Genomic DNA, 12926 nt, shown 5'->3' with positions numbered 1-12926 from the left:
TAAGGGACATAGAACACAATCGGGTGTACCCTGGAAACGAACTAGCATGAACAGCTAGCCCTACTACTGGGAAACATCGAAGAAAAATTGCAAGCACACAAAACTGGACCACCTGAAGAACAAAAATTGTGACAACTTCCTGAAATATTGAACGACTGTCAAGAGAGAAAGAAGTCTTATCATGAGACAAGTGCAAACAATATTCATGGGACATTTTAACATTGCAAGCAGCACACAGTGAGGTAAATGACCACAGACCAAAACCTGAAGGCATGAATATGGTATCAGAATGCCCTCAAGAACAATATGGTAGTGCTGTCTTGGGATTATGGAAGTGTCCGATTTCACCCGTCTGCTTTGACCCATGATGTCATCAACATGGCGGAAATGGCTATTCTAAGCGCCTTCAATATGGCACCAATGATGTCACTACATACATACAGCAACAAACACGAAAATATGTATAAATAAGACAATAACATCTCCCTCCTAAAATACAATCAAACTAATGGGACAACTGCGGCAAACTGAGGGTTTTAGAGAAGGGACAAGCTAAATATAACAGGAAAAAAAGGGAACAACAACAACAACAACAACACGATCCCAAAACACACAAAATGATGGACAAGAAAAATAATTACAAAATCTATTGGAATCGGACACTTCCCTTGACCTATACAGGTCAACTGCAGCTGACGTTACCAAAACACCAACGCCTACAGTAAAAACTACGCTCTCTCTCTCTCTCTCTCTCACACACACACACACACACACACACACACACACACAACAGAGGGCGTTATCAAACACAACAAGACGACATCTACAAATACAACAAACTCAAACTCCACACCTTAATGACGTCACACATCATAACACCCTTACGCCACGGGGCAAAGCAGATGGGTGGAATCGGACACTTCCGCTTCTTTGATAGACCAGCTATAAGGATTAAGTCAACAAGTTTCACGGACAAAAACAACAATGAAATTTTATCAATTGAGCTACAGTCGTGCACTGTTATATCAGTGATACAAACCATCTAATATTGATTTTACGTTCCACAAGCCAAATAACAAAAACATCAAGGTTGTATTGGGAGATTTTAAGTGTAAATCAGGGATACATTTAACGAAAAAAAGGGAGAAGAACTAGAATACTGGACAGCAAGAGAGGGACTGAAGATTATTTTTTATCCTAAACTAAGACCATCTTTAAACAGCGGCAGATGGCAGAAGAGATGATATAATCTCATCATCATCTTCATTACTAAAACACTGCTTATCATGTTACAAAAAAGGCAGAAGCAGCTTTCCCTTGAATGCAACATTGCCCTGTATTTTGTATAGTTTTTGGAGTTATCCAGGTAGAAAATATATCCTTGAAACAATGCTTTAACTGCAAGTGGCTTACAGAGAAGAACTGGATCTCAAAGCTGAAAATATAAAAGCAGTCCCAACAAACAGCTAAGAATTTTTAAAATTTGTAAAGAAAATGTCAAGGAGGAACCAATTTATATCTAGCCTTGACTCAAGTTCAAAAGATCTCTTAAGCAACTATCATAACAAGTACAATGCAGATTCTTTTTCCCCAGATACAACTGAAATGGGAAAAGAACTACTCCAAAGCATAGCTGAATAAAGAAGGGAGAGATGAGCTAAACTATTATCTGGTCTGGGCACAAAACAGAACAGTCAAAGAGCATGGAAGATGATACAACATCCTAGCAATGAGCCTTCGAGCCTGCCACTGAGTATGAATGTCACTCTGAAACAGACTGCTCAACAACTACTACTGAATGACAAGGCAAGACAGGACGCAGATACACTGTATCTCAAGTGAAACATACGAGGAGAGAGTGAATTTCTAGAATCTCCATTCACACCTCACGAACTGGGAAGAGCAGTGCGAGAACTCAAAGAAAATAAAGCATATGAAGCAGTTTGGTGTGAAAACTAATGAATGGCTAGTGAGGATGATGAACAGATGTTTGCAAACATATCAGATTCCCAAACTGTGGAGGAAAGCATGACTAGTAGCATTTCTAGAGCCTGGCAAAGAGATGACAGAGCCAAAAAATTTCCATCCTGTTTCCTTAACCTGCCACACATGTAAGTTATTCAAAAGAATGATTCTGTAAAGAATAGCAACCAAACTTAACACGAAACTTATCCCTAAACAAGTTGGATTTGGAACAGGAAAAGCATGTTGCAGTCAAATACTAAATCTAACTCCACACATTGAAGACAGTTTTGAAAGGAAACTGATAACTGCCACGTTCTTTGTTGATCTTCCTGCTGCATACGATACAGTAAACCACCAATGCCTCCTTACGAAAACCTGCGAAGTAACAAAGGACATTTGACTGACTTACATGTGAAGAGCCATGTTGCAAAATTGGAGATTCTATGTAAACTCCGCAAGAGAAGGAAAGTAGATGGAGAAACCAAAAGAATAGATTACCGTAAGGGACTATTCGTCCCCCATTTTCTTACAATATGTATACAAATGACCTGCCACACCAGACAGATAGGCCTATAAAGAGATTCATATATGCACAGATGACTCTGATATTACTGTCCAAGGAAGAACATTTGAAGAGATTAAAAGAAAACTGACACACGCTACATACCCTGGAGGACTACTATGAATAAAATCACCTGCGATTTAATCTGGAAAATATGGAAGTATGCGCTTTCGGCCTGCATAACAGGTAAATGCCAAGGAAATAGAATGGAAAGGGTTTAGATTACACCACCACACCAAACCAAAATACTTGGGAGTCACACCAGACCGTACAATGTCATCTAAAAAACACTGCAATGATCTAAAAGGAAAATTATGTGCACGACACATTATACATAAAGTGACTCGTTCAACATGGGGAGCACAACCCACAGTTCTTCAATCATCAGCAATGAGACTCTGTTTTGCAGCTGGAGAATATGTGGGACCAGTATTGGAGGCATCCAGCCACTCCAAACAAGCAAGCATCACTTTAAATGAGACTATCAAGGATTGTCACTGGATGCCCGAGGCCTACACCCCTCTACACAATTTACCCACCTGTGGCCTCTGTTGTTGTTGTCTTCAGTTCAAAGACTGATTTGATGCAGCTCTCCATGCTACTCTATCCTGTGCAAGCCTCTTCATCTCAGAGAACAACTGCAACCTACATCCTTCTGCATCTTGTTAGTGTATTCATCTCCTGGTCGCCCTCTACTATTTTTACCCTCCACGCTTCCCTCCAATACTAAATTCGTGATCCCTTGACGACTCAGAACATGTCCTACCAACCGATTCCTTCTTCTAGTCAAGTTGTGCCACAGATTCCTCTTCTCCCCAATTCTATTCACTAGCTCCCATCTAATCTTCAGCATTCTTCTGTAGCACCACATTTCAAAAGCGTTTATTTTCTTCTTGTATAAACTTTATCATCCATGTTTCACTTCCATAAATGGCTACACTCCATATAAATACTTCCAGAAAAGGCTTCCTGGCACTTTAATCTATAGGCTACTCGATTTTAACAAATTTCTCTTCTTCAGAAACACCTTCCTTGCCATGGCCAATCTACATTTTATGTCCTCCCTATCCTCATCAGCAGTTATTTAGCTGCCCAAAAAGCTCATCTACTACTTTAGTATTTCCTAATCTAATTTCCTCAGCATCAACTGAGTTAGTTCAACTACTTTCCATTATCCTTGTTTTGATTTTGTTGTTTTTTCATCTTATATCTTCTTTTCAAGACACTGTCCATTCTGTTCAACTGCTCTTGCAAGTCCTTTGCTGTCTCTGACAGAACTGCAATGTTATCGGCAAGTCTCAAAGCTTTTATTTCTTCCCCCTGGACTTTGATTCCTACTCCAAATTTTTCTTTAGTTTCCTTTACAGCTTGCTCAATATACAAATTGAATAATATCAGGGATTGGCTATAGCCCTGTCTCACTTCCTTTTCAACCATTGTTTCTCTTTCATGTTCCTCAACTACCATCTGGTTTCTTGTGGCCATGGCACCGCCAAATATCAGACGCAAAGTAACCAGTGAAACAGAGAGGAAAAAGCAGCAAACTGACCCAGGGCACTTGAAGTATAACCACCAAACAGTCCCAATTTGTCTTAAATCAAGGAAGAGCTATAGCTAACAGACAGTACCGCAAGAAAGCCAACCTGAGAGCCACCACCTTTCTTTAAGTCTGGACTCTCAACAGAATGCAAACCTGCACCACAAAGAGAAAATCAAACAAGGGCAGCAACTACAATACAGTACACGAAGAGCACTGAATGGATTAAGAAGAAGAGTCTCAAAACGCAATATAAACATGGGTAAGTGGAGCTACTCTGAAGATAGAGCAGTGTGAATGTGAAGAAACACAGACGACTGAACATCTGCTCATGTGCCCAAAGAGAGAGTTTGACTGTACAGTGGAAGATATAATTTCATCCAATGACAGGGCTATTAAACCTGCTGTGCTTTCGAGGAAGAGTATTTAAATGTTCTTGCCTGGACACGGAAAGTAAAATATCATGAAATAGATTAAATCCCCCCCCCCCCCCCCATGAACCATGGACCTTGTCATTGGTGGGGAGGCTTGCGTGCCTCAACGATACAGATACCCGTACCGTAGGTACAACCACAACGGAGGGGTATCTGTTGAGAGGCCAGACAAACGTGTGGTTCCTGAAGAGGGGCAGCAGCCTTTTCAGTAGTTGCAAGGGCAACAGTCTGGATGATTGACTGATCTGGCCATGTAACAATAACCAAAACGGCCTTGCTGTGCGGGTACTGCGAACGGCTGAAAGCAAAGGGAAACTACGGCCGTAATTTTTCCCGAGGGCATGCAGCTTTACTGTATGATTAAAAGATGATGGCGTCCTCTTGGGTAAAATATTCCGGAGGTAAAATAGTCCCCCATTCAGATCTCCGGGCGGGGACTACTCAAGAGGATGTCGTTATCAGGAGAAAGAAAACTGGCGTTCTACGGATCGGAGCGTGGAATGTCAGATCCCTTAATCGGGCAGGTAGGTTAGAAAATTTAAAAAGGGAAATGGATAGGTTAAAGTTAGATATTGTGGGAATTAGTGAAGTTCGGTGGCAGGAGGAACAAGACTTCTGGTCAGGTGACTACAGGGTTATAAACACAAAGTCAAATAGGGGTAATGCAGGAGTAGGTTTAATAATGAATAGGAAAATAGGAATGCGGGTAAGCTACTACAAACAGCATAGTGAACGCATTATTGTCGCCAAGATAGATACGAAGCCCACACCTACTACAGTAGTACAAGTTTATATGCCAACTAGCTCTGCAGATGACGAAGAAATTGAAGAAATGTATGATGAAATAAAAGAAATTATTCAGATAGTGAAGGGAGACGAAAATTTAATAGTCATGGGTGACTGGAATTCGAGTGTAGGAAAAGGGAGAGAAGGAAACGTAATAGGTGAATATGGATTGGCGCTAAGAAATGAAAGAGGAAGCCGCCTTGTAGAATTTTGCACAGAGCACAACTTAATCATAGCCAACACTTTGTTTAAGAATCATGATAGAAGGTTGTATACGTGGAAGAACCCTGGAGATACTAAAAGGTATCAGATAGATTATATAATGGTAAGCAGAGATTTAGGAACCAGGTTTTAAATTGTAAGACATTTCCAGGGGCAGATGTGGACTCTGACCACAATTTATTGGTTATGACCTGTAGATTAAAACTGAAGAAACTGCAAAAAGGTGGGAATTTAAGGAGATGGGACCTGGATAAACTGAAAGAACCAGAGGTTGTACAGAGATTCAGGGAGAGCATAAGGGAACAACTGAAAGGAATGGGGGAAAGAAATACAGTAGAAGAAGAATGGGTAGCTCTGAGGGATGAAGTAGTGAAAGCAGCAGACGATCAAGTAGGTAAAAAGAAGAGGGTTAGTAGAAATCCTTGGGTAACAGAAGAAATATTGAATTTAATTGATGAAAGGAGAAAATATAAAAATGCAGTAAATGAAGCAGGCAAAAAGGAATACAAACGTCTCAAAAATGAGATCGACAGGAAGTGCAAAATGGCTAAGCAGGGATGGCTAGAGGACAAATGTAAGAATGTAGAGGCTTATCTCACTAGGGGTAAGATAGATACTGCCTACAGGAAAATTAAAGAGACCTTTGGAGAAAGGAGAACTACTTGCATGAATATCAAGAGCTTTGATGGAAACCCAGTTCTAAGCAAAGAACGGAAAGCAGAAAGGTGGAAGGAGTATATAGAGGGTCTATACAAGGGCGACGCCCTTGAGGACAATATTATGGAAATGGAAGAGGATGTAGATGAAGATGAAATGGGAGATACGATACTGCGTGAAGAGTTTGACAGAGCACTGAAGGACCTGAGTCGAAACAAGGCCCCCGGAATAGACAACATTCCATTGGAACTACTGACAGCCTTAGCAGAGCCAGTCCTGACAAAACTCTACCATCTGGTGAGCAAGATGTATGAAACTGGCGAAATACCATCAGACTTAAAGAAGAATATAATAATTCCAATCCCAAAGAAAGCAGGTGTTGACAGATGTGAAAATTACCGAACAATCAGTTTAATAAGCCACAGCTGCAAAGTACTAACACGAATTCTTTACAGAAAAACTAGTAGTAGCCGACCTCGGGGAAGATCAGTTTGGATTCCGTAGAAACACTGGAACACGTGAGGCAATACTGACCTTACGACTTATCTTAGAAGAAAGATTAAGGAAAGGCAAACCTACGTTTCTAGCATTTGTAGACTTACAGAAAGCTTTTGACAATGTTGACTGGAATACTCTCTTTCAAATTCTAAAGGTGGCAGGGGTAAAATACAGGGAGCGAAAGGCTATTTACAACTTGTACAGAAACCAGATGGCAGTTATAAGAGTTAAGGGACATGAAAGGGAAGCAGTGGTTGGGAAGGGAGTAAGACAGGGTTGTAGCCTCTCCCCGATGTTATTCAATCTCTATATTGAGCAAGCAGTAAAGGAAACAAAAGAAAAATTTGGAGTAGGTATTAAAATCCATGGAGAAGAAATAAAAACGTTGAGGTTCGCCGATGACATTGTAATTCTGTCAGAGACAGCAAAGGACTTGGAAGAGCAGTTGAACGGAATGGATGGTGTCTTGAAGGGAGGATATAAGATGAACATCAACAAAAGCAAAACGAGGATAATGGAATGTAGTCGAATTAAGTCGGGTGATGCTGAGGGTATTAGATTAGGAAATGAGACACTTAAAGTAGTAAAGGACTTTTGCTATTTGGGGAGCAAAATAAATGATGATGGACGAAGTAGAGAGGATATAAAATGTAGACTGGCAATGGCAAGGAAAGCGTTTCTGAAGAAGAGAAATTTGTTAACATCGAGTATAGATTTAAGTGTCAGGAAGTTATTTCTGAAAGTATTTGTATGGAGTGTAGCCATGTATGGAAGTGAAACATGGACGGTAAATAGTTTGGACAAGAAGAGAATAGAAGCTTTTGAAATGTGGTGCTACAGAAGAATGCTGAAGATTAGATGGGTAGATCACATAACTAATGAGGAAGTATTGAATAGGATTGGGGAGAAGAGAAGTTTGTGGCACAACTTGACCAGAAGAAGGGATCGGTTGGTAGGACATGTTCTGAGGCATCAAGGGATCACAAATTTAGTATTGGAGGGCAGCGTGGAGGGTAAAAATCATAGGGGGAGACCAAGAGATGAATACACTAAGCAGATTCAGAAGGATGTAGGTTGCAGTAGGTACTGGGAGATGAAGAAGCTTGCACAGGATAGAGTAGCATGGAGAGCTGCATCAAACCAGTCTCAGGACTGAAGACTACAACAACAACAGATTAAATTTGAAGTTAACATTTGGTTCATTATAAATTTCATGCCATGTCATTTCTTGTAAATCATTCTTAAAAACCATTTGTCCCGGACACATTAAATATTCTGATTTCCAAGGAGTAGTATCCGTACTGTTAAGACACGATGTTACTTATCCAAACGACCGGTGCATGATGATTAGAGAGAGTATTTGTTACAGGGTAGTTATTTTTTTGCTTTGAGCTTCTTCTAAGAAAATATAAATTACCTGGGGCCTATCGTCTTTATCCACCCATACTGGAAAGTTAATTACTAAGATCAAATTGTAGGATCCAAATAAGATTTCCAGATAATTACCCCTATCAGAATATTTTAGAAAATCTACACTGAAGCCACCACTGATTATTAATGACTTGCTGCTGTCTAACAGATGGTACAGTAAGGTATCCAGATCACTCATTCGAAATTTCCCAGTGGGGATCTAAATACGTTACAATTAAAAGTGAACTATTTTTTTAGTATATCATTTTTACTTACACCAGGAGTTATACTGTTAACTGTATTTTACATGTTGACAAGTGCCAACTGTATCAAAATAGGGTCTATACTGAACGGTTGATCATAAACATTCCAAACATTCTAAATTCTTTGAACATGCTCTGTTGGAAACAACTAGAATAGCTAAACACACACTTCTCCTCACTCTGATCCCTTCATTCATTCATAGGTTCCTGTATTTCAGTCTGCTGCAAGATACCACTGTAGCTACCAAAATGTTCAATTGACAAATGGGCTGGGTATCTGCAATATTTTGCTGTGGCGTGGGGCAAAAGTATGTACTAGTATTATGGTACCGGTAATGAAGGATTTTCAAGTCCCAGTTCGTACCGACAGTGTCCTTAAAGAAACTTCGTATTCGCAATGTGGCTACGAAAAATAAGAACTTCATGTTCAAGATACTGTTCAGACCATCACAAGGAACTCCACACTCGTGAAAACCGTTATTTAACATTTAATCTATTACCTCTATTATAACAGATATTTTTCAGCAAATGGTCCACAAAACTTCGCACGTTGTTCCAGGGGCACAACTGGCTGTAGACATGCTTCGCTGCTTTAAAATCTTCTAATGGTGCGCGTAGACGCCTCAATAATATCCCATGTGGAGTGCCGATGAACTTATAACCATCCCTAACAGCAATCATGGTGCTTCTCCTTTACAATGACAGTATCGGGTGATAGTAAACTGGTAGACAGAAAACTATAGGAAACTGTTTTTTCTCTCATTTAAAAAAAAAGAAAACACAGCACTACTAACTCTCCTTTGCGCGGCTTTCACTAGTGATCAGTAAATTCCACTAAGACGTAACACGAAACACATCATAACAACACACACTCATTTTCTTTCATAACATTCGCGGTAAACTTTGATTTGCGCCTTTGCGGTAACATCGACACCTATCGATAACAGCAATGATTCTTCCGGGTGCGACGGAGTATCTACCAGGGCACAAAAATAATGTAGTGACTTAATCATCAGCATATTGTGCTACTTACGTATTCTTTGTCTCTTTGCATCTATGTAACATGTAAAACAACATTCATTACTCTATTTTAACGTTCCCTGTAGTACAAAAGGCGTGCAGGTGCACAATGCACCAATTAAAATCATTGATCATTTATCCAGTGATATAAAAAGTCTGACATAGAACAGACTAAAATTTGAAAACTAACAGGAAAAGTTTCCTCTTGACAACTCCTTCTATTCCTTAGTTGAATTTCTATTATTGTAATGTGTACAAAGTGGAGGGCAGGAATCACCAACTCTCATCTGTATTTACAAAAGTCTTACAAATGTTCAGCATGTAGCCACATTTGAAAATTAATTTCTGATGTGACTGTAAAATCCTCGTTTCATATCATTATGATTTATCGTGCAAAATAATCCATTAAACTAACTATTGGGCTATCTCCCTGCTGCCAGTTGTTTTAAAAATATTCGAAAGGGCATTGTGCAATAGATAGTACAAACACATAACTCAAAAATGACTCTCCCAATTTGGCTTTCGCAGAGGGCTCACGACAGAGGGTGCAATATTCAGTGTTGCAAAAGATATTCTAGATGAACTGAACTGTAGAATGTAACCTGTAAGAGTATTCCTTGAGCTCGCTACAGCTTTTGACTGAGTAAAACATAACATATTACTATAAAAAATTCCACATTGGGCATCACAGAGACAGAAAAGAAAAGAACCTAAAATCATTCGAAAAATTTTTGGAGCAATACATAGAGATAGTATGTGAATGAAGAGGCCAACCTAAGAACTGTACGAACATACAGACAGACTCACAGACATAATCAGGAAACGCCGATTAACATATACAGAATGAAGAACACCGGACTCTTAAAGATGATTTTTGATGTAAGTTAACAGCTCAATCAAAAAAAACACGCTGGTTTCATGAAATAGAAGAAGACCTAAGACATGGAGGAATCAATAAAGAAATGATAGAGAAAAGGGGCAAATTAAGAAACGAAATTATGAACACGAAATTTGAAGTAAAACAAAGGAAGAGACCAGGGAAAATATGGTCACAACAAAGGAAACACGAACACAGTCAAAGAATTAAGCGGTTTTGAGAAGAAAAAAGAAGAAGAAATCATTAAAAAAGGGGGAAAAACTAAATAATCATGTAACATTCAAGTTCAATCACTGTCTTAAGAGAAAAAATGTATAATAATAGTAGTAATAATAATAAACCTTCCACACTATGGCAACAAAGAACAAATATTAGCTTGCCTAGAACCCTACTTACATACCAGGAAACAAAGAGTAGCCCCAACAGGTGTAGGGGAAACAGTAAAATCAGAGTGGAGAACTATTAAGTAATGTGTTCCTCATGGTTCGATTCTTAGACTTCTTATCTTCTTAGTGTATATTTATCACCTACTGGCACCAGTAAATAATAATGTAATGCAAATATAGTTATATTTATAGATGATACAAGGGCGTGGCAGCCTCAATGCAGATTCCTATTGAAGGAATAACAAAACATGTCTAAAAATAGTTTGCAGCAAATAGGCTACTATTAAACCTTTCAAAACAATTTAATGCATGTTTAGACAGTAAGTAAGAAGGTACAAGCTCTTGAAATTGCTTTCAAAGTTCAAAAAGAAAATTTTCATATATAATATTTCTAGGAATAAAAATGGATAATAAATTGCGAGGGAATGAACATACTGATTATCTGCTCAAGAAACTATGTCGAAACTGAAATGTTATTTTCGCGTTAAAAAATCTCCATGCCTAAGATACTGATGGTGCTACAGTCGCACTTCTTTTGATGTGCCTTGGGAATGTTGGTTCATTTGTTGTGTGTCTGCCACTCCATCCACTTTGCTTTGTATTACGAAGTAATAAAAGTTGTTTCCTTATATTCCTGTATGTGAATTTGGCTTCCATAAACCTTAATACGGTGTGGGCCCAAATTAGTCGAAGAATTTCACCACAGAAGTTTTTATGTCTCTTGTTTGATACGCGAATCGAGACGTCTCGCGAGTCATTTTTTTGCCATTTAGTGTGAAGGAATCACAAGAAGCATTGTAAAACTGGACGGATCGAATTTCCAGCTGTGGAAATTTCAGATTCGAACCTTGTTTAATACCTGCAACATTCGAGATGTGGTGGACAGCTAAAGAGGAAATAAGACCATGTTCGTGCCACATGTTGCATTTCGACCGTGATCGACCACTCGCAGCTCGAATTTTTGAAAATGTGCACTACTGCTCGTGAAATGAGGGAGAAATTGTGTATTATTCACGATTCACGAACAAACATCCGAAGCAAACAAACTTTCTCTCATGAAAAACTGCCACAGATACCAAACGAAACCAAGTGATCCAGTGCCGTGACGTATTGCGAAAATCATGAACATTGCGAGTCAAGTCAAGAACGTGGGTGAAAAACCGTGTTGGACCTGGACGTGGAGATCATGGCCAAGACACTCAGTAGCCTTCCGGAAGTCCATGCAGTAGTCACGGGCGATGACAGGGTTCCTGGGGATTAGTGTTCTGGGGCCCAAAGAAGCTTACCTCCAAAGAAAAACGATTGAAGATATGGAGGAGGCGTCCAACGTCCTGACAGCGACTTTCTCTCACGCGAATTCAAGAGGAAAATATGCTTGCTGGAGCTCTAGAAAGAAAGCTATCTGTCGAGAAATTGCCGTTCTAAGAAGAAGAAACATAGCTAGCAAAATAGAGGGTCGCACAAGAAAGTTCGATGCTATAAAGTGATTTGTAAGACTAAGCTGAATGCTGACATAAGTGATACCTGCATTTTTGACAGTGGGCATCGTCTTACATAACTTCTCGGCGGAAATGGTTCAGTGAAGTTCGTGAATGTCAAACCATTGAAATTTCACTTGGAGATAATGGTGACTGCGAAGCGAAGAGAACTGAATCAGTTAAAATAGAAAAAAGCATCAATGGGCATTGGGGAGATGGACGAATTGATGACGTACTGTACACCCTAAAAATAAGGAAGAATTTTTTTCTGTCGGTATTTGTACGACGAAAGGTTCTGAGGTGAGCATTTAGATAAATTAGTGAATGTTTATTGCGATGGATGTGTCATTGCCCAAAGAATAAAACAGGGAAACGAAATTTGCAGGATGTCTTTTTGTGTCAAACATCCAATACTTGGTCATGTAAACATCAAACTAATAGCGAATTTGATCAGAACAGGTCTTATCAAAGCAAAAAGCAAGTCTGATGCGTCATTCTTTTGTGAACTGTGTCAAAATGGAAAGTCTCACTATTTACATTTTAACAAGAAAATCGAAGCATGAAACTCGGAAATTGGTGATTTTATACGTAGCTAAGCATGCAGACAATGCAGGTCGAAACACTCTGTGGTGTAAAGTATTTTGTAACGTTCATGGACGACAGATCTAATTTTCATCATGCATATTTCTTGAGGAATAAATCTGATCGTTTATGATCCTTTCAAGGAATTAGAAGATGATATTGAACCGGCTGTCCATAACTATGATGACCCTGAGGATCGACGGAGGGACGAACTATTTGAACAAGAACACAAACAGCTATAACAGCTAA

General features: G+C 39.3%; 1 protein-coding gene across 1 annotated transcript in view; it reads right to left on the bottom strand.

Moving 5' to 3' along the window:
• The window catches only part of LOC124805038 (mitochondrial mRNA pseudouridine synthase Rpusd3-like), a 140382-nt gene extending 131130 nt beyond the window's left edge, over positions 1 to 9252 (bottom strand). Inside the window, exon 1 of the mRNA XM_047265458.1 lies at positions 8835 to 9252. Coding sequence (XP_047121414.1) covers positions 8835 to 9015 — 181 coding nt within the window. The 5' untranslated portion in view covers positions 9016 to 9252. The remainder of the gene's footprint in view (positions 1 to 8834) is intronic.
• Positions 9253 to 12926: the final 3674 nt, after the last annotated feature.

The sequence above is a fragment of the Schistocerca piceifrons genome, chromosome 7 (assembly GCF_021461385.2).
Source record: "Schistocerca piceifrons isolate TAMUIC-IGC-003096 chromosome 7, iqSchPice1.1, whole genome shotgun sequence".
In the NCBI taxonomy this organism is placed as follows: Eukaryota; Metazoa; Arthropoda; class Insecta; order Orthoptera; family Acrididae; genus Schistocerca; species Schistocerca piceifrons.
The sequence above is the reverse complement of the archived record's forward strand: the minus strand, read 5'-3'. Positions and strand labels throughout refer to the sequence as shown.